This window comes from Oryx dammah, unplaced genomic scaffold (assembly GCF_014754425.2).
Source record: "Oryx dammah isolate SB20612 unplaced genomic scaffold, SCBI_Odam_1.1 HiC_scaffold_17, whole genome shotgun sequence".
Classification (NCBI taxonomy): domain Eukaryota; kingdom Metazoa; phylum Chordata; class Mammalia; order Artiodactyla; family Bovidae; genus Oryx; species Oryx dammah.
The window spans coordinates 28,060,741-28,082,794 of record NW_024070201.1 but is presented as its reverse complement, the minus strand read 5'-3'; the positions used below and the strand labels follow the sequence as shown (position 1 = coordinate 28,082,794).

The 22,054-nt window shown below is 51.7% G+C and overlaps 1 protein-coding gene across 1 annotated transcript; it reads left to right on the top strand.

The window, feature by feature from the left end:
* Positions 1-1,013: 1,013 nt before the first annotated feature.
* Positions 1,014-21,681, top strand: SCN4B (sodium voltage-gated channel beta subunit 4). The gene is made up of 5 exons (XM_040258093.1): positions 1,014-1,276; positions 9,725-9,897; positions 11,314-11,542; positions 13,230-13,359; positions 18,059-21,681. The coding sequence occupies exons 1-5, from the start codon at positions 1,216-1,218 to the stop codon at positions 18,150-18,152; spliced, it is 687 nt and encodes a 228-aa protein (XP_040114027.1). The 5' UTR covers positions 1,014-1,215; the 3' UTR covers positions 18,153-21,681.
* Positions 21,682-22,054: the final 373 nt, after the last annotated feature.

The following is a 22,054-nucleotide window of genomic DNA, read 5'->3' as shown; positions in this document are numbered from 1 at the left end:
CCACCCAGGGATCAAACCTGTGTCTCTTGCGTCTCCTGCGTTGTCTGGTGGGTTCTTTACCAACCGAGGCACCCGAGACAGGCTCCCTTGTAACTCCAGAGGTTCTGGGAAAAAGCCCTCTGACCTGGCTGTGACCACCCCGCTCCTACCCCGGGCTAATCCACCCCCGCTTCAAAACAGAGGTGAGACTAAGGGAGTCTTGGAGGATTCTGAAGGACACAGGAAACCTTTGGAAGAGGGGGGAAAAGGGAGGGTTGGGGGTGGGGGGTGTGGCCTAGGTGGAAAAAAGAAGTAGGGGTTCCCCGAAGGGTGAATCAGGGCTTGGACCCAACGGTAGGGCCTGGCCGGATTCTGTAACCAGGAGCATCAAGATTTCTGAGTCCATGAAGCAATGGGAGAGGTTGGTGTGCGGTGGCGGGGGCAGTTTGCAGTTGGAAGCTGAGTCCCTGGGACCCTGCACAGCTGGGCTTCAAGGCTGCACACACGCGCGTCGGCGGCCGCAGTGTACACACAAGCCCGCACACGCCCACCGGCTGCGGCAGTGCCGGCTGCGGGCGACCGAGCGGTCCCTTCGCGGCCCCGGGAGAGAGAGCAGTTACCCAAACTCGTGTTCCCCAAAGCAGACATCGCAGCCTTCCAACACCCGAAAGGCTCCACCTCGACTCCTCCCCAAACTATCCTCCTAATTGGCAGCTCAGCGCACGGGATGATGCGGGCGGCTGCGGGCGGCCCTGCAGTGCCAAGCCGCAGCCTCCCAGCCCGAGCCGGAGAGGAAGCAGGGGTGTGTGTGTGGGGGGGGCGGGGGGGTTGCTGGGGGTGCGGCCGGCTCCCGGGGCTCCGGGACCTGGAGGCGGGGACGCCCCGGGCTCCGCGGCGGCCACCGCCCCTCCTGCAGCTGGAGCGCTTCCAGAGTAGAGGCGCAGCGTCGCTCGCTTAGGTGCTAGCTCGGCGAGCCTCCTGGCCCTGCTCGCGTTCCTCCTCCGCGGGCTCCTCCTTCTCGTCCCGCGCCCCCGGCGGCCGCTCCCGCAGCCGGCTCCTCCTCTCCCTCCCTGCCTCCCCCTCCTCGCGCTCTCCGCGCTAACTTTCCAGAGCCCTGGCCAGCGGCGCAGAGCTCCCCGGCAGCCTCCGGCCCCACTGCAGACCGCAGGCTGCGAGCACGGGTGTGCCCTGTATCCCGTCCCCGCGCCCCGGGGGCGCTCCGGAGAGAACAGAACGATGCCCGGGGCTCGGGACCAAGGCGCAGCCCAGGCGAGATGGCTGGGCACTGGGCTTTTGGGTAAGGCAGCCCCGGCTTGGTTTCTTCTACCTCTTGCCCCCAACCCTTCCCCCACTCCCCCCCCCCCGCCCCCGCCAGAGGAGGAGTCACTTAGAAGAACAGCACCTTGGACAGGGTGGGCTTTGGAGCCCCCAACGAGCGGCTCCCGCTTTTTCCAGGACGCCGTTTGGACTGCTGAGTTGCCAGGGGACCTTGCGCCGCCCCCCGCCCCATCCCACCCGCCAGCCTGGCGATTAGTTCTTTGCTGTCTCTAGTGCTTTCAGCTTCTGGAGCTGGAGCTTGGGCCGCAGAGGTTTAAGCCGGCTAGGGGAACGTGTCTGGGATCGGGTGTAGGAGATGCCCGGTGGGTTGCACGTGTGGTTTTTGGGACGCTGGTTTCTACCCCAGCCCAGAGCCTCTTGCAACTTGGATGCTTGTTGCCCCGGCACTGGCGTGCACCAGTTCAAGGTGGGGGAGCTCCCCTTCCTCCTGTCCCTTTTCCGTTTGGCTCCTCTGCTGTCTACTTCCTCTAGTGCCCATTGCCTTCTCTGCAGACTGGATGGGGTTGGAGGGACTTGGAGGATCGTTCAAGCCCTCCTTTAAAATTTATTTATGTTTTTATGGCTAGAGACTTGTGGGAATCTTAGTTCTTCGACTAGGGATTGAACCCATGCACTCGGCAGTGAAGGCACCAAAGCTTAACCACTGGACTGCCAAGAAATTACCCCCTTTAGGAAGGATCCTGTTATTCTTCTTAGGTAAAGATTCCATGGGGTTGGGCGGTGGGACCTGTTTAACCTGCTCTTGGCTCTTCATTTTTGGGATGAGTATGAAGACTAAGGAGGCACATCCGGAGACTACAGACGGAGCAGATGATTAGTGTCTATTTTATGCATATGATACTTTTGAGCGTCAAACTCCTAGAGATTAGGGAATGATGTTTAGTAGTCCAGAATGTAGCCTCTCAGAAGTCAAAGCTGGATTTCCATGTAAGCCGATTCCATCTCTGGCACCTGCACCTCTTCCTGTTTGTATTTGTCAGATTTGGCTTTTGGCAGCTCCCCTCATCAGGTTGGGCACACGATGTAAGCATTTGGGCTGAAAACAGGAAGACAGAAGTCTTTAAGGGTGGCTGCTGCTGCTTCTGCCAATGTAAACCGTGTGCTGATCATGTTAGCACCTGGTGGTGGAGCGGGATTAAAGTATGTCCTTCACTCAGGAGCCACTGCTTTTGTTACATCCCTCCAGCTGGTGTTCTCTCTTGTAGCTTAGGCACAGATGTGCTGATTCCACGGCGACCCTAAGAAGTGGGTCTCTGCGAGGCCCGAGGCTTCTCTTTGTGGGCTGGGCACAGTGGCCCTCTGCTCCCCCTCATCCCATCTCTGATCACTGTGGCCATGGCAAGGGGAAGGGGTCACTGGGGAATTCAAACTCACACCACCATTAAACTAGCTTGCTTATCAACACCTCTGGCTTCCCTTTCTCTTATTGCCTGGTTGGCTGGTGGAATGCGAGTGCCAGAGTATTCATAGAACCTGTCTTCTGTGGGGAATCCCACCATATACCGTGTGTGTGTGCATTGGGATTTCAGGCACAGATTCTTGGTACTTTTCTCCAGGTGGAAACCCCCACCTCCTCTAAGAACTGTTTGAGCTGATAGACTAGGGAGGGACAGAGGCCCATTGGAACAGGTTTGGAAGATTCCCTGAGCTACCCTCTGGGAGCCCAGGAGAGAGCAGAGTGATTTGTAGGGGGAGACCAGCAGGCCCTAGAACTGGCCCCAGCTGCTCTGCCCCTTGCCCCTCTGGTCTGCCGAGGGAATACAACCTGAGTCCCTCCCTGGGGAGGGACCAAGCAGCCACCAATAAGACCTCGCAGTGGCATTGCTTTGAGCTTGGCACGAAGACACCATCCTTGCTCTTGGTCCAGGAGGGGAGATGCAGAGATGACTGGACAGCCAAGTAGAGCATCAGAGCTGGCAGGAGCTTTGGAAACCGTAGCACAGAGCTCCCCTCCGGATGAAGAAACCACGGTCCAGAGAGGGAAGGTGACTTGCTCACTGGTGTGTAGCCAGTCGATGGCCAGGTGGGCCCGAATCCAGGTCTCTGGGGCTTTGTCACACCAACTTGCCTCTCAGTTAACCAAAGTCTGCTGCAGGGGAAGGTCAGCAGGGGTTGTGCTGATGGACTGAAGAAGCAGTGAGCTCGGGAGCCTGGGTGTGGAAGGATAGAGGCTTGGAGGCCCAGAGCTGTTCTCACAACTATGGAAACTGGGTACAGAGCAGTAAGCTCCCAGGAGTCCTCTACCCCTCCAGCTTCCTCTCCCCACATCAAACTCAATCTCCTAGGCCGAGACAAAACTGATATTTGGTAATCTGACCAGACGCCCCTTCTTAAACTGAGACACAGTTTTTAAGATGGCAGTATTGCAATTGAGGATAAAAGGGTGTCAGTCCCTTCCTAACCATGTAACTGGTAATATATCTGTCCTACCCACTCCTTCCTTGTTGCCTGATTTGCTTAATTGCTTTGATCTCTGTGTAATTATCACTTGTGAGGGTGCTCTGTTGCCCAACCCTCTTTCCCTGGGTATGTATTTATTAAGGACTTGTTTAATGAGAAGGCAATTAAGCAGAGGGTGCTTAGTCCCACTCAGAGGAAGGAAAATGAAAGGGTAAATAAGCGGTTTATGGCAAAGAGGATGGGAAAGCAGGGAAGAGGAGAAAGACCCCAGGTTTGGGGATTCATTCTTTTTTTGGACATGTATGCTTGCGGGGTCCCAAGTCATTATGGCTGCTGTGACCATAATGACCCCAGGCACAGATTCTCCCACCTTGCTCCGCTGCTGAGGGTGTAAGGATCTCTGCAGAAGCCACACCCATTCCATGGCCTGCAGGAGGAGAGATGGGCACACTGCCTGAATTGTTTGCAAAGCTGGTTTTGTTGAGCATCCAGAGCTGTCTCAGGGGCATGTTTCTATCCCCGCAAAGCTCCTGGGGGTGGGCAGGAAGCCGGCAGGTTGCCTAGGGAGAGGGAGCTGAAATCTTTCCTCTGTCTTTGGGCCCAGGGGCCTTTTCTTGCTCAGCCCTGCCTCCCACAGCCCCCAGGGCCTGCACCCCAGGAGGGGTCTTGTCCTGCTGGCCTTGGCCCACTTTCTCCCTCCCAGCTCTTACTTTGAACCTGACTCCCCTGGGGCCAGTGTATCAGCTTCCCTATTAAAGTCAGCCACAATTCCGCCTGCCTTGCCAGGCAAGCCTGGGGAGCTAAACTTAGAGGGTGCTCCATGCTGCCCCTCTTTCCTCCTCTTGCCCTAAGTTGGGTATCACTGTACCCGGATATCGGAAAAGATGGGAGAAGATTTCTGCCTTGGCATTTGCCTTGGAATGTCTGATGGTAGCCGTGAGATCCCCCTTGGTGTATTGAATGATAAGATTTGCCTGTACAAATACATTTTTACTTTAAATGGGAGGCCTGAGTCAATCCTGAGACATAATCGCATGAGATAGGAGGGTGCCGATCAGAAAACAGCCAAGAAAATGGCTGTTCTGAGAATGGCTCTGCAGTTAGGGACTCTCAGTGAGCAAGGCTTCGGATTGAATTCCGAAGGATCACAGGTCGGAGGACTTGTTCCCACTCATCCCACGATGCTGGAAAGGGACCCCCAATCTGAAACGCACAAGATCACTTGAAATTCTAGAGTTTAGTTTGGGACAAAGAAAGTCCTTCTTTATCTGAGGAAGTAGCCACATGGAAATAATTACCTCCAGGAAGTAATACAGGGTGAAAGTGTAAAACAGTGCTTGAATGGCTTGGAGATATTATTGGCTGATGCTGGTCCTTGAGTGTCTTTGGTTACATCTAGACCTACAGTGGAGGCCAGCCCTGTCCCCCTGCCTCCTTTTAAACACTATGTTCCTCTACCCGCAGAGAGCCCAGGCCAGAGGGATACACTCACTGAAGCCCTTCTCATGTTTTATAAGCTCATTTTTTTTTTAGCTTATACCAAGCTTAGAAGGTAGGAAAGACAGGCATCCCTGGTTTGAGGATATAGCACCTCTGACTTTCTCAAGGTCAGCCAGCCAAGTGGGGTCTGCCATGTGCCTCCTGACACATGCATCCTGGCTTGGTCATCCTGCTGAAGTACCTCTCTGAGTCCTCTAGTGGATCTAGATCTGACCCTGCTCCCTTCTTTCCCCCCAGCGCAGGCTCACAGGGAAGAAGGCATAGGAGGCAGGCCTCTGGGTTTTCCTGTGCACGAGCTTCCTAGACACGGCCGATAAGACTTCTGCGTGCTGGGAGGGTGTGCGGTGGAGAAGCCAGGCTTGCTCCCCATCTCTGATGCTTTAATTCAGGCAGGACTCCGAACTTCACCGTAGAAACATCTCTGCCTTCCCTTTGTCGTTTCCAGGCTATGGTGGGAATGGCAATGCTTCACTTTGGGAGTCTGGGAGTCCTGAGTACATTAAAGTTAAGTCATCCACACAGGCGCACTCTAATCAGGCGGAAATGCGCACCGTCATGAGTCAGACCTTAGAGAAGTACTTTTCTCCTCTGTCCTGGACTGTTTTTTTGTTTGTTTGTTTCTTTTTGCTTCTATTTAAAGCGGTCAAAACTATTTCACTTCTGATGGATGTCTCTGGTGCTTGATAGTCTATTCCAGCTGAGGTTGGGGGGAAGGGGTTTGGCCCCTGACTTGGATCCCCCTGTCTCCCCTAGGATCCCGGACGCTAGAGGCTGGTGCTGTGGTGCTCCTCGGAACACGTGCTCAGGCTCCGAGGGAGCACTGTAGGCATCAGGAAGCTCCTTCTGCTGAGAACTTCACCACACTGCACTCCATTCTTTGGTTTGTGGAGGCAGTTGGGGGTGAGAGGCAAAACTGAGGTCTCCCATCAGAAGGTTGTCTTCTTGGGACTTCCCAAGCAGTCCAGAAGCAAGCAAAACTCCTTGCTTCTACTGCAGGGGGTGTTGGTTCAGTCCCTAGTTGGGGAACTAAGATCCCACATGCAGTGTGGCAAAAAAAAAAAAAAGAACCCGATCGAAAGCCATCTTTCAGGCAGGAGGGTGTAATCTCATGTCTGGCTCCTGTCAGTAGATCTCTGGGGCAAGGAGGTGAGAAAGGGGAGAAATGAAAAGAAAGCCAGGAGCTTTAAGGAGGGCCGGCCCTGACAGCTTCATTCTCTGGGAGAGACGCCGTCACAGCGTGGTGGAAAGCAGAGCTTGGTCTGTGTTCTGCTTATTCCACTCACCAGTTGTGTGGCCTTGAGCAAGTTAATCTCCCTGAGCCTGTTTCTTCATTTTGCATGTTGGGGTAAAAATAATAACTACCTCATAAGGGTTATCGTGAGGATTAAATGAGACAGTGCCTGTAAAATGCCCATCCTATTTTACAGTCAGTGCTCAATTCCAGATCCACCATTTATTATGTGACCCTGGGCAAGTGACTTAACCTCTCTGAGCCTCAATTGTATCATCTGTACAATGAGAAAAATGATACCCATCTTTTGGCATTCTAATCAGAGTTGAAGTTAATAGGTAGAAATCCTCTAGCACAGTGGGGCCCAAAGTGTAATCTCTGATTGCAGCATTTTCTGGGAACCTCTTAGAAATGCAAATTTTCAGGCTCCACTCTAGATGCTGGATCTGAAACTGCTGGGGTGGGGCCAGCAGAGCTAGCTGTAATGGCTCTCCAGGTGATTCTGACGCTTTGTGAAAGCCACTGCTCTAGAACAATCCCTGGCACAGAGGAGCTGATCAAAGACTGAAGGCTAATTGAAATGACCCCTCAGGACCGACTGGAACTCTAGTGGGCAAAATCTGCTGTTTTAGGATGTAAGGTAGGGCTTTCTTGCTCTGGGATGCTAGAAATGTCTCTTGTTGACCTTTGTGTGTGTGTGCTAAGTTGCTTCGGTCATATCCGACTCTGTGCCACTCTATGGACTGTGGCCTGCCAGGCTCCTCTGTCCATGGGATTTTCCAGGCAAGAATACCGGAGTGGGGTGCCTTGCCCTCCTCAAGGGGATCTTCCTGACCCAGGGGTTGAACCTGAACCCATGTGTCTTACATCTGCATTGGCAGACGGGTTCTTTACCACTAGCACCATGTGGGAAGCCCCTCTGTTGACCTTAGGCAAGTCACCAAACCTGTCTATGTTCAGTTGCCATGTCTGTAATATGGAGCTATTACGGTACACCACTCAGAGCGTGGGTGTGGGGGTTATATGTAGCCGGCACATAGTAAGTGCTGAGCATATACCAGCAGTTGTTGACAGTGGCAGGGGATCCTGGACTATGGGTTGTTATTTCTGAGCTTTGTGTTAAGAGCAGTCCGCTTTGCCTTCAGAAGTAAAGAGGACATGAAAAGCTGAGGGAGTCCTAAGAGCAGAATTGGGCTTCCAGCTCTCCATGAAGCTCCTCTTATTTATGGCCGCACCACATGGCAGGCGAGATCTTAGTGCTGCAACCAGGGATTGAAACTGAGCCGCCTGCAGTGGGAAGTGCAGTCTTAACCACTGGACTGGTAGAGAGGTCTCCTTCTTCTAAGTTAAAAAGAATTGCCCAGGTGGCACTAGGCATCCTTATCTCATGTGTGCAACCCAAGAGGAAGCTCGTTTGTGATGTATCAATACAATGAGGAAATTAAGTTTGATTAAAGAGGTCTTTCCCTGAGAATGAGGATGGGAGCAAGGTTGGCAACTTTAAAACAAAGACTGACCCTATCTGTCTTGGGAACAAGAACAGTTCTGGGAATTGCCTGCAGAGCTGGGAGCTGATTGGCCTGAGAGGGGTTCTCAGGTGGCTCAGCCACTAAACCCAGTTAGTTCAGCCAAGTCTCCTCCCATTTGGTGTCTTGGTTGTCCCATCTGCAAAATCAGGCAGTGACAACTTAGTGTCTCTAACCTGAAACCATCTGGGCCCTTTAGGCTCTGACACTGTGGGAATGCCAGGCTGGTGGTCCAAGTAGTTGAGAGAAGCTACAGTCTGGGAAGAGATGCCAGGGAAACTTTGGCATAGGAGGTGGTGCAGCCAGGTGTCTGCTCTCAGCTGCCCACTAGCCCTGGAGTCACACTCCAGTTCACATTTCAACTACCTCTGGAAGTTGTAGGACTTTGGCCAAGGCACAAGGCACTTTGCTCCTCTGAGCTTTATTTTTCCCACCTGTAAAATGTGATTAATAAGACCCTCCTTCCAGGTGAGAGGTGAAGATGCTATGAGATTACTCATACAGAGCCTTAGCCAACATCTCTGCTGAGAAAAAGGTCATTATTCTCAGCATCACTGGGAACCTGAGAAGGACTCTGAGTCCTCACCCGGGGTGACCCTGGTTCATTTAGGGGCAAGGACAGCTAGTTTCTAATTCTGACACCCCTCCTCCTCATGACCTTGAGGTACAGTGGGGTTTCCTCAAGGACTCTGTAGGACAGGAGGGCCAGGGTCTCTTACAAGAACTCACGAACTCTCGAGACAGGGCCCAGAGGCCATGAGTGGAAATTCACAACTGCCACTTGCTCAACTGGCAGCTATGGCATTGGACTGGAAGGTGTGGGAAAGAAGGGGGTGGGGGTGGGGATGTGCCCAGGATGAGAGGCCCCAGTGGGGCTGCAGGGAGTCGGGGGCTACTCTGGGTCCGGAGGGGACCATCTGCGGCGCCAACTCCAGCCACCGGCTTGCGAGCATCCTGTTGCCCTGAGTCGGCCTCCATAACGGGTCTTCCGCCCTCACTTTCTCTGAGGTTACTGCTTTACTCCCTCTGATTTTGCGGCTGCTGACTGATGCCAAGACATCCCCGTTCCACCCCGCCCTGCGGGATGCCCTCCCGGTCCGCCTTGTCTCTCTTTTCTTCTCGAAGAGGTCCCTCTCGGTGGTGGAGCAAGGTCCAGCGGGAGGCATCCCCCTGCCTCTTGGCCCCTTAGGGCAGGTGGGAGCCGCCAGGGTCCGTGATGAGTGGCCGAGGAGCCGGGTCCTGTGTCTGCCGTTTTCCTTTTAGCCACCTCAGGAGACCCGTTCGGTCTCCCAACACCCTCGCCCCGCCAAATCCCGAAAATATCACGAGGGGGTGGCCCACAGCCCTTGGGGAGATTCTCAGCGTGAACAGGAGGCGCAGGTTCTGCACTTGGGGGCCGCAGGGACCACAGCCGCGTGTTAAGGGGCGCGGACTCGCGGCACGGAGGCCGGGACCTGGTTTTCCTGGGTTGGGGTGACCCCTGGTGGTCACTTAGAGTGTCACAAGGGCTACTAACAGGCTTAGAAGTCCATCCAGCTCAGGCCAAGAGGGAGAATGAATCACGGAGGTGGTCCAGGCAGAGTCGGTTAAAGTAAAGAGAACCGTCTTCCTAATATTGACACGGGGGGCAATAGAGACCTCCCTGCCTGACCATGCCACTCCACTCCACCGGAGAGGTCCCTTCCAGGGCTGCAGCCTGGAGGTTCTGGTGGGGTTTTACTCAGGGAGGTGGTGCCCCTCCCTCACACAGGTCTCTTCCTGCTCCCGGTGTCCCTGTCGCTGGAGGTGTCAGTGGGAAAGGCCACCACCATCTACGCTGTCAACGGCACGGAGATCCTGCTCCCCTGCACCTTCTCCAGCTGCTTTGGCTTCGAGAACCTACACTTCTGGTGGTCCTACAACAGCAGTGATACCTACAAGATCGTAAGTAGCCGGAGAAGGGATGGGGCAGCTCAGATCCTCCTCCCGGGTTTGTCCCCTCACCCTGCCTCGCACCCCAGGCTATGGTCCTTCCTGGACTCACCCCTCAATGATGGTCTCCAGGGATGCATCTTTTGTCACACTCACCTTTAATTTATTTAAAAAATAAATGTATTTATTTCTTTTTGGCTGCACTGGGTCTTTGATGTTTTCTTTAGTTGCAGCCAGTGGAGGTTACCTTCTAGTTGTGGGGCACTGGATTCTTATTCCAGCAGCTCCACTGGTTGTGGAGCAGGAGCTCTGGGGCACATGGGTTCAGTAGTTGTGGTGCCGGACTTCGTTGCTCCGTGGCATGTGGGATCTTCCTGGACCAGGGATCGAACCTGCGGCCCCTGCATTGGCAGGCGGATTCTTAACTAGGGAAGTCTCTCTCCCAGTATTCTTTCCAGAGCCTGTCTAGACTGATCTATGTGGGAAAGATGCTTAGATTTTTGCTGCCAGAATTTGGGGTCCGTTGGAATTCCTGTCTAGAGTCCTCTGTCTGGTCTGAAGAAATACCTGAAACTTGGTTAGCTTGTGTAAACATTAATAATTTAATTTAAAAAGCAGAAGAGATAAGACATTTGGAAGACTTTGAGAGGGGGAATGAGAAGAGTCCAAACAGGAGAAGGGCTGGGGAATTGGCCTTTGAAGGATGGAAGGGGATGCTGGAGAAGAGAAGGGTTCAGGGCTTTGGCTGGGGGTGGGGATGGAGAGTCAGCAGGTGTTTTTTAAATGTTTCTTTATGTATTTGACTGCACCAGATCTTAGCTGTGGCAAGCAGGATCTTTAGTTGTGGCATGTAGGATCTAGTTCCCTGACCAGGGATTGAACCCAGGCCACCCTGCATTGGGAGTGTGGAGTCTTAGCCACCAGACCACCAAGGAAGTCCCAGCAGGTGTTTTTTGAGTACTCTGCAACCTAGTAGGGGACTGGAAGTCACAAGAGACCAACTCTGGATGTAATTAAACACTGAACTCAGAGGGTGCCGATGCACTGCCCTGTGGGATTGATCCACATCTTGATGGAGGATCAGTATTCAGGCAGATAGGGGATGAGGTGTTAGCAAAGGCTGGAAGGAATGACAGAGGGAAGGAAGTGTGGTATTAACAGGCTTTTATGTGGTATTAAAAGGCTTTTATGAAGAAAGCAGTAAAAATCATGCTACATTCTAGGGAGACCTTAGTAACAGAAATTGGGTTTAGCCTGAAGCAAGTAAAATCCAGGTTAGACAGACAGAGCTATTGATAAGCATGGGAAACCAAGGGGAAGGGCTCTTCCTGGCCTGGGCAGAGAGGTGCCTAAGGAGTGGGCTGGAGTGATGTCATGACTCTCTGATTTTTTTCTTGGTCCCCTCCTTGCTCCCATCTTCCCACACAGCTTATAGATGGGACTGTGAAGAATGAGAAATCGGACCCCAAGGTGAAATTGAAAGATGATGACCGCATCACTCTGGAGGGCTCCACGAAGGAGAAAATGAACAATATTTCCATTTCACTGAAGAACCTGGAGTTCAGCGACACGGGCAAATACACCTGCCATGTGAAGAACCCCAAGGAGAATTATTTTCAGCACCAGGCCACCATCTTCCTCCAAGTTGTTGATAAATGTATGTAATGGGTCTGGGACCAAGGGCAGTGGCATTGGAAGGATGGGGGTGGGGGGGTACCCAACTTGGTGTAATGGTGAAATGGACCGTTGGTGTTTTCTTTCACTTTATGCTTTCAAGGGCAACTGGAGTTACATCTGGAAACTCGAATAACTTAGTGTGAATACTTATTCTGCCACTGAATAACTTATGATATACACTGAGGCCCTCTGAGCCTTGTTTTCCTCATATGAAGATCTGCCTTCTCTTAGGGTTGCTGTGATAGTCCCAGAAGCTACATGGAAGTGTGTTGTGAAGTTCTCCTTATGTGTTGATTATTTCTACTCTTGTGTATTCTGTTAGCAACAGCTGATGGAATGCCATGTAGGACCAGAAAGTGCTATGAATGATACACAGTGTCCTTTCTCAAAGAACTGACAGGTCAGGGTAGGACAGAAGACAAGTAAACACATAATTGAAATGGGGCAAAGCATGCAAAGCCAAGGCAATGGAGATTAAAAAAATATTTATCTATTTATTTGGCTGAGCCAGATATTAGTTGAGGCATGTGGGCTTTTAGTTGCCACATGTGGGATCTAGTTCCCTGACTAGGGATTGAACCAGGGCCCTCTTCATTGGGAGCTCAGAGTCTTAGCCACTGGACCACCAGAGAAGTTCCAGTAGAGATTGATAAGAATGGTCTCTCTCCTCTGGAGCTTAAGTCCTGATTGAGGGGATTCCAATCCAACAATGGTGGAACAATTAGACAACGAGGAAACATGTGATGAGGGTATCCCATGACCCCGACACTGGACGTGTTTAGAGAAAGGGCTGAAGGAGTTAAGACTGGGTGGGCATCATGGAGAGGGGAGCCTGGAAGGCTATCGAGGCATGGAAGCAGAGAAAAAGGAAGGAAACTTGCTTAAGCATCCTGATTGTGTTGCGTTTCTTGTGTTTGTGGGGATCCACTGCTCTCCTGGATGATGTGGGATTCCTGCAGAGAAGATGCTCACAATTCTGTACTTTTTTGGAGTTAGGGCCATTAGGATTCTCAGGTGGGTTGGATATAGGGGTTTGAGAAAAAGAGAGAAGTGAAGGATGACTCCAAGGATTTTGGCCAGAGCAACTCAAAGGATGGTGTTTTCTCAGCAGAGATGGAGGAGATTGTGGAACAGGTTTGGGAAGTCAGGAGGTCAGTTTTCAGATGAGGGAACTGAGGCTAGAAGGGTTAAGTGGTCAGCTGTAGGTTATTAGTGACTATTAGTGACCAGCTCATTAGTGACTGCGGAAACCCTGTTGTTGAAATCCAGATTACCTGGCTCCTGTGTCTTCTGGCCACGTAAGAGATATTGCAGGGAGATTCTCAATTTTTTTTCTGCATGAGTAAAAGGAAACCTAGAAGGAGACAATGAAAGTCTCATGCTTGAGGGTCAAGTCAAACCTGGATGCTGTGGTCCCCAAGTCTGAGTTATTCCAGAACTTGTGTGGGTGTCTGCGGGAGGGCGTATGTGTGGAGCATAGGGGGAGAGGGACGACTTCCTGTTATGCCTTAGCCTGATGGATGCCATATTCTAGCTTCTGCTTCCTGCTGGGGTGGGCGTGTCCCAGATGCCCAGGTTGGAGGCTGGGGAGCTGCTGGGCTGCCATGGTGCTCCAGGTGACTCCTGCTCTCCTCCACCCCTCTTCTTTCCCTTCTCTGACCATGAAGTGGAAGAAGTGGACAACACCGTGACCCTCATCATCCTGGGTGTCGTGGGCGGGGTCATTGGGCTCCTCATCTTCATCCTGCTGGTTAAGAAGTTCATTGCCTTCATCATCAAGAAGACTCAGGAGAAGAAGTAAGTTGACTCCAGCCTTCCCACCGGCCCACCACCCATTCTCATCTCATGGGTGTTCCAGCATCCTCTCATCCACCATCATATATCCCCATCTGCCTTCATCCTTCCATCTATCTCCTAATCCCTCCTCTCTTCCTAATTCTTCCACTCTCTTTTTTATCCCTGCCCTGCTCCTCTCGTCTTTCAGCCTGATTCTTCGTCTCACTCCTTTTTCCCCATCCGCTCAGGAGATGTTTATTGAATACACTGACTTCGCTGAGAATATACATACAACTCACCTGCTCTTTCTCACTCCCCTGTCTTCCTGCCCATCCCATTATTTGTACCACCTCAATCTAAAGTCCTACCAAAGGCTTTCAAATGCCTTTTTTTTTTTTTTTTTTAGATCAGGGGAAATATGAGATTCCACATACAGAAACTCTAAAATGGGAAGATGGGAGTAATGCGTGATGGGAGTCTTTTATTGTGAAATTCTGAAAATTCAAATGAAGGAGAGAAAAACAGTCTAAAAAGGCTGATATGACTACCCAGGAAGCCCTAGGATAAATTCAGGTATAAAGACAGATATTTGTAAGAGGAATGAGAAGAAAGATCGGGAGGTACAAAGGGTGCAGCCCACACCCAGAATTGCCAGAGCTGGCAGGTTCCACGATTGAGTGCTGCAAAACCCAGAGCAGACCAAAGGCATCTGAAAGTTGTGTTCTTGGCAAGAAAGATGAGATGAGGCAGGCCTGCCATTGAAGCAGAGAGGGTGAAAGTAAGTAGGAGAAGCAAGGGAGAAGCAGAAGATAGAAGGAGAAGATCTGTTGGGGTTGGCTTCGTGCTGCTTTGTTGAGAAGAAATTAGGCTGAAAAGGGCAGAAATGCCACTGGTCAGAAAGGAAGGCAGCTGAAGGCAGGGAGAGAATTTTAGGGATTGGCAGAGGGGAGGGAGAGCTGGGAGGACTGGTTGTGATGATGAACTCTTGGGCTATCTAGCTGCATCATGGCCAGAGGCTGGGAGGATTTCGGAGATCTTGAGAGGGGCCTGGAGCATGGGTCCAGACCAAATTGTGTTTTTAATAATCAGTCTTACTATTGCTGGTGAGAAAATTTGGAGAACACATTATTCAACATATGGTTTAAAAGCACTTGGGAAAGAAAGCAGTCATCCTTGGGAGCCACCATGAGTTCACTGAGAACAGGGCAGGCTAACATTTTCATGCTGGTGCACGTGTGTAGCATCAGGAGGATGCTACATACAATAGTGCTTCCTGTCATTCATCACGTTCCTCTACCGTGTGTTGGATACTCCATCAGGCATTAAAAAAAAAAAAATGTATGATTTTATTTTGAAGTTGAGCAAAGTGAGGCTCAGAGTGGTTAAGTGACTTGCCCAGGGTCACACAGCTAATAAGCGATAGAGCTGGGATTTGAATTCTAACTTGTTTGCTTTGAAACTTCAGCTGTTGCCGCTGCGCCCTACTGATTCACAGGGGAGTGGGAGCTAGAGTTCAGTAAGTCATTCTCATTCAGTGGCTCTTTTTGAGATGCTGTGTGCAAAGTACTGTGCCAGGCACTGCAGGAAATTCCAGAAGGAATGAGATTCTGCCCCTAAGTAAAGAAGACATGTGCAGAAATCAGTGTAACAGGAGGTAAAGGAATTAGGGCTGGCCTAACCACTCCAGGATTCTTGCCTGGAGAATCCCGTGGACAGGAGGCTGGCGGGCTGCAGTCCAGGGGGTCGCACAGAGTTGGACATGACTGAAGTGATTGAGCATGCCTGCCCACACTCAGAGAGAATGTCGAGGGGGTTCAGGAGAGGGTGGAATAATAGTGAAGAGACATTTGTGGTCAGCCTTGCAAGATGGATATGAGTTAAGTCCCAGGGAGGGTGAAGAGAAGGTTGTTCTGTAGGGGGAACCGCTGAGAGCAAAGACAGCCTGGGAAGCGAGCATGTTGCGGAGAACAGGCGTTTGTGGTTGCTGTTGTTGAGAGAGTGGGGGTGGGGTCAGGAGGAAGGGGGGAAACCCACAAAGAGGGGGTGGGGACAGACCCTTGAGGCTGAGATTGGCTTTTCTCTGACCACAGGGAAGCTGGGCAGGGCTTGCAGGGCCTGGCTCCATCAGAGGACCTGGAAGAAAGGGTCTGGCGTTGGTGGGCACAGAGACTGGGAAGGCAGAGGCTAGAGGTGGGAGACAGGCCAGGAGGAAGCCTGAGAGGGTCCTCTGAGCAGCGAGGTAGGCCTGCATAACAGTAAAGATGTGGTGGCTTCCTGAGAAGAAGGGACGTGGGGGCAGCATCCTATGATCAGTTCTGGGCTTTCACATGTGAGGGTGGTCCCTCTGCCTAGAATGTCTCCTCCCTCTTTTCCTGCTCATCTTTCTTGGTCTCAGTTTAAATGATGCTTCCAAAGGGCCTTCCCTGACCCTAGAAGGAGCCCTCCTAGGTTGAGTCCCTCCCTCGTATGCCCCACCTGCATCCTGTCATTTACTGCATTGTACTTGTTTACTTATTTGTTACTTGTTTAATAGCATATTTCCTGGAAGACTGCAGGTTTTTGGAGAGCAGACACCTTGTCAGTTGGACACCTTTCTAGCCTGACACAGTGCCTGGTAACCAGCAGGGTCTTTGGAAAGAAATACGGATGATTAGGTGGATGGGAATTGGCTAGAGTGACTATTCCTTAGGTTTAGAGATAGGTAGATAGATAGGTGGATGATAGACCCATCTGAATAGAGGTCTTTATGTCACAGGGCTCTGTTTGTTCATTGTTATTACTGATTTAAACTACACTAAGAATGATATGGGCTCTGGTGGCTCAGGGGTAAAGAATCCACCTGCCAATGCACGAAACACAGGTTTGATCCCTGGGTCGGGAAGATCCCCTGGAAAAGGAAACGGCAACCTACTCCAGTACCTACTCCAGTAGTCTCGTCTAGCAAATCCCATGGACAGAGCAGCCTGGTGGGCTACAGTCCATGGGGTCGAAAAGAGTTGGACGTGACTTAGTGACTAAACGATAACAACAACAGGAATGATACTCTTATCAAATTTCCAGAAACCTAGCAACTGTGTTGGATGGAGAACAAAATTGGGATCTGGGAGGATCTTTTTCTTTTTTTTAAAATTGAAGTATAGCTGATTTAGTGTTGTGTTGGTTTGCTGGAATCACAAACTGATTCAGTTGTACATACCTATATATTTGTTCTTTTTCAGATTCTTTTCCATTGTGGTTTATTATCAGATATTAAATATAGTTCCCTGTGCTATACAGTAAGGCATTGTGGTTTATCTATTTTATATATAGTAGTTTGTATCTGCTAATCCCTAATTTATCCAAATGTATCCCTCCCCCTTTGGTAACTATAAGTTTTTTTCTGTCTCTGTGATTTTCTGTTTATGCTTTGTAAAGAAGTTCATTTCAGTCATACTTTAGACTCCACATATAAGTGATATCGTATGGTGTTTGTCTCTCTGATCTACTTCACTTAGCATGATAATCTCTGTGTCCATCCATGTTGCTGCAAATGGCATTATTTCCTTATTTTTATGGCTGAGTAATATTTCACTGTACACATGTACCACATCTTCTTTATTCATTGGTCTATGGATGGATATTCAGATTGTTTCCATGTCTTGGCTGTTGTAAATAGTGCTGCTATGACCTTTGGGGTGCATGTATCTTTTTGAATTAGAGTTTTCTCTGGATATATGCCCAAGAGTGGGATTGTTGGATCATATGGCAACTCTATTTTTAGTTTTAAAAAACTAAACCTCCAAACTGTTTTGCATAGTGGCTGCACCAATTTACATGCCCACCAACAGTGTAGGAGAGTTCCCTTTTCCGGATTTAGGGGGATAGGCTGGAGGTATAGACTAAATCCTGCAAGATGAAATTGATGAAGATGAAATGTTAAATCTCTCCTGAAGGCCTCAACCTCAGCTACACAAGCCCAGGGTGAGGCTAAGATGTAGTTTAGTGACAGAAGCCATGGAAAAGGCTTGGAAGTTCTCATGGGCTGAAAGGTAGGAGTGATGCAGCACTCACGTCTTCTCTGGAGAACCCTGTGCGGCCTGGCCACTGCTGTTGGGGGGTCTTGTACTTAGACTGGAACATGCCCTGCACAGGGTGGCCAGGGTGGTGCTGTTCTGGGGGGTATTCCCACCTGCCCACCTCTCCTTCCTCCTGCCTCTGCCGGCACCTGCCTGCCCTTCCATCTCATTTTGCTACATCTAGTCCCAGCCAACTTCAGGAGGAAGGGCCTGCGGGGCCTGGGTGAGGACCTATTTGCCCTGGGCATCCTGCCTGCTGGCCTGGACCCTTCCCCTGGCTTGGCACAGCCTGACATCTCCCCTGGTTTGACCTCCCCTCATTACTGACCCCTGCGAGGAGTGACTGGCACCCTTGCCCTCTGCCGTGTTGAGATGGCATGATGCTAGCCTTATAGAGTACTTCCTGTGGCTCAGGCACTGTTCTCAGTGCTCCCTGGCTCCTCCCGGTAATCCCATGAAGAAGGGGCCATTGCAGCCATTTTTTAGACAAGGAAATGGAGGCAGAGAGGGTGGGCAACCTGGCCTCTGGCTACCGTGGCACTACAGAAGGCCAGGGAGAGGCTCAGGGCTGGCACAGGGGCCACGGCTCCCCTCCCACACAGTTTTACCCATCACTTGGCTCTCCCTCTCACCACTGCCTCCCCTCTCTCCTCTCTCCCTCTCAGGAAGGAGTGCCTCGTGAGTTCCTCAGGGAACGATAATACGGAGAATGGGTTGCCCGGCTCCAAGGCGGAAGAGAAAGCACCAACAAAAGTGTGACCCCTGCCTGGGGCCAAGCAGCTGCTGGGAGCCTCCCTTTCCTATGATGAAACCGATGCTTGAGCCGTGTCCGTGACCCCATGTGCCTGAGACATCTGCTGCTTGGCTCAAACTGTAGTCTTCCCCGGGCGGGGAGAAACTGGGGTCCTGTCCCGCCTGCCCTAACCCCTACCTCCCACCAGGGCTCCCCAGGGACAAGGGCTGGCCAGGGAAAGGAACCCGCGGAAGGTTCGGGAAAGGAAAGGAGCGGCTGGGGCGGTGTGATGGCCTGTTCCCCGACACCGGGGTAGATGGTCTTCAGAGCCCCGACCCTAGAGGAGGAGCGCCTTGGTTTTCCTCCTGATGTCTCTTTGTGAGAGACTTGGGGGGGTCGCCGAGGGCTTCCCCAGTAGTTGGACCCTGAGTGTGGAGGACTAACCCTTTTATGGCGGGAGTGGCCAGAGGACTCTGTACAGGCTCTCCGGGTTGGGGGCTCCTGGAAGGATCCTGCAGGGAGAGGCTTCGATGGATACCTGGCTCCCCATGTCCCTCCAGGGAGGAACTTCCCTCCCCCATGCCGACCCCTGGGTGCCTGCCTGCCTTGGTTCTCCCCCCGCCCCCCCGCTGCTCGGAGTCTCTGAAGACTCTCAACTAGGGCTGCCACTTTGCGTTAGGGGTCCTAGCCCACTTAGTCTGCGTTTCTAATCTCTGGGTTCCGAAGGGCTCATGAAGGGGTCCCTCAGGCTGTCCCAGAGCACTGGGCGCCACTTCTTTCTTTCCTAGAATTTCTGTGGGGCGTCAGGGCCGCAGAGGTGGGCAGAAGGCCCACCCACGCTGGCTGCCCTTTCTCCCTGGCCTGGCAGGACCGTGGCCGCTCGTGGGAACTCCCAACCTGCTCCGCCCTGCTGCTTTTCCTCCGAAGCAGCAGGTGGCGCCATCTCGCTTGAGGAGCTGCTCCCTCCTGTGTTCCTCTTGCTTCTCCCCGCCCAGGGTTGTTCACCTCCATCCCCGGGTCAAGACTTGCCCTCGCCTCAGGGACCCTCTAGCTTTGGATGAGAGGGCTCTTGGGTTTTCTGGCTGCTTCCTGCTCAGCTGTCCTCTCCGTCCGCAGCCTGGGGTGGGGAGGGGCAGGTAGAGAGTGCCCACAGTTTTCCTCTGCTTTTCCACGCACTGGTTTGCACACCCCTTGTGTGTGGGGCTAGACTGTGCCTTAGCTCCTGAGTCCTGGCTCATAATGTCCTCGACTCCTTCCTTCAGCCCACGTGGAACAGCCAACTCTGGTGGGGCCCTGGTGAGGGGTCCCCAGCCGCCCACACTCAGGGTCAGGCAAGGGACCGGGGAGCTAACGCCCCCTGGGCCAGCAGCTGAGTCCTGGAGGCACCTGCCAAGTGCTTCCCCGGGGCCCTTCCATGTCGTGGTGTTGTCCCTGTGGGTTGATGAAGCGGGGGATGGACGGGGCTGTGATCATGGAGGAATCCACCATCTGCTCCCACCCACCTCGATGTCTCATTAAATTTCTGACACTCTGTCCTTTGGGGCCCTGGGAGGAGTGAGAGGGGAGTAGCCCCTTTTCCAAAGTGTATGGGGACTGCCTAAGGGCTCTCCCTGCCAAAAATCAGCAGTGAACGTCCCAGCAAGAGCCCACTCAGATCTGCCTCCGTCCCTTGTGTCTTCCTTCTCCCACCCTGGGCTCAGGTTCAGGCTTTCCTGTCTTTAGGAGCAGACAGACCAGAGCCACCAGTTATTCGGGAAACTTCTTAGGTTTCCTTCATGCAGAACCTCGTTCTTTTCCTTTCCCAGCTTCAGCATTTGGACAGGCAGAGTGTCTTGGGCTCCTCTGACTTCCCTGAGAGGAAACCAAGGCATAGAGTACGGGAGAGGGAGAGCATCATCCTCTCTATTCCTGGGTCTGCTGCTGGCTCAGGCAGATCATGTAACTTCTCTGGGCTCAACTTTTCCTATCTGTAAAATGAGGTAATAATACCTACTTCACAGGACTGTAAGACTTGGAAAGTTTTGGTTTAAAAATGTCTTTTTGGCTTGGAAAGGGATCTAGGAGTTCAGGTATCAAAGTTGGAGGGAGCGTTCCAAGTCTATCCTGTCCTCTGTGTCCTATCCCTATAGTGCACAAACTCACACACATATACACACATTCTCACTCTCTTTTCTATCTCTCTCTTCCCACCCCCAACCCTGCCCTTAGAATCATTTTAGCCTTTGTAATGTTAGAAACCTTGGCTCTGATGCTTAAAGCTTCTTGTCCATGGCTTTTGTTTGGTAGTTTTCCATAGAGGTGATTGGAACTGTAGAGGGGGACACTTTTGGTTGCTCCAAGGCCTGAGGACTCATGGCTACTGCCTTTTAATGAGCATGAGGGCTAAGGATGTTCAACTCAGTCCCCACAACAAAGACTGTCCTGCCCCAAGGCTGGGATTATACCCATGGTGAAGGTCTGGCATGAATTTGGAGTGGAAGATGTGTGGGCAAAGCCATTTTCCCAAGCAGACTCTCAGCACATGCAGGTCTCTGAGAGTGATCTTCAGGGGCTGGTGAGGGTGTTTTCAGGGTGTATGGGCTAGAGAGAGCATTCACAATGTTGAACTTGGGAGCCCAGGACACATGCAGTTTCGTGGACACTAAAGTCAGGAGACCACGAACAAAGTCTTTCCCACTTCCCCTTCCTTGACCCCCAAGTAGGACCTGAGCATTCCAGGCCTTGGGATTCTCCTGGTGTAGGAATTGTCCAGAAGGCAGCCAGAATGAGCCTGGAGAGGTCTGGGAGGACAGCTGGTGGAGCTCAGACTTTCACATCTGGCTGGCTGCCCACAGCTGGATGCAGAGGGAGGGGTGTAAGAGCAAGCCTCTAAGATGGGGGCAGATGAAGGTGTGCCTGTGTGGACTGAGCGTGTGGAAATGCATGGCTGTGGGGTGGGTGGGCTGTGCATGGGCATGTGGATGTGTGGAGGTGTGTATAAAGGCTGAGTGTGCCTGAGATGGGGGAGCTTCTATACATTTCAGAGCCATCTTTCCTGGCGGGGCACCAGGAGTCTGAGAAAGAATAAGCGACAGAGGGAGAGACCAGCTGTGCTCCTGGGCCGCATAACACCATGATGCCATCTCACTGTCACAACTGCTGTCAGAGTGTGGGGAGGAGGGGGTGCTAGGAGAGGGGACTTCTCTGGGGAAATCCTACAGCTTGCTTGACTACTATGTCCCAGGGAGTCCCTACCCTCCCACCTCCCACCTGATATGCAGTGCTTTCGACTATCTTATGCATGGTTTATCCCTCTGGCTTGGATAACAATACTCATAGTCAATTTCCTGTATAACTATAGATCAAAACAATGCAGCACAAACGGGCCTTGTGGGGGGCCTCAGATCTGTGGGTGCCTCTGGGAGGCACAGATGTGCACACACCAAGCACTTAACTTGTGTTCAAGCACAGAATGAATGTGAGCTGACTGACTGTCTTGCCTTGACAACATGTTTTGCTTTGTAGAATTTTATTTAGTTTTGCCTTGGATGAAATAAAAATTATGTTTAATAGAAACAGTCTGGGGTTTCTATTCTTGGCTAATTGGAAGTTGGGGTCCAGTTTTATTGCTTGCCAGCTGAGCCTCAGTCTCCTTGTGTCTGAAACATCCCCTGCCTTGCTGAGATACCAGATGTAAAAAGTCTAAGAATGTCTGCTGTATTCATAGGCATTCAGGTTGTATTAGTGCTGATAGTACTTCTCCTTCCCCAAAGAAGGTGCAAAGATGGCCCTCTAATACTGGAATCGTTACCAGGGCCTTCCCTCTACTGATGACCTTGGCAATGATTCTGGGACCAGTCAATGTCATCACATTCTCTTACCCAGGTCTCTCCACCCCAGGTTAACATGTATATCCAGGTGAAATCTGTTTCAAATTACAAGGCCAACC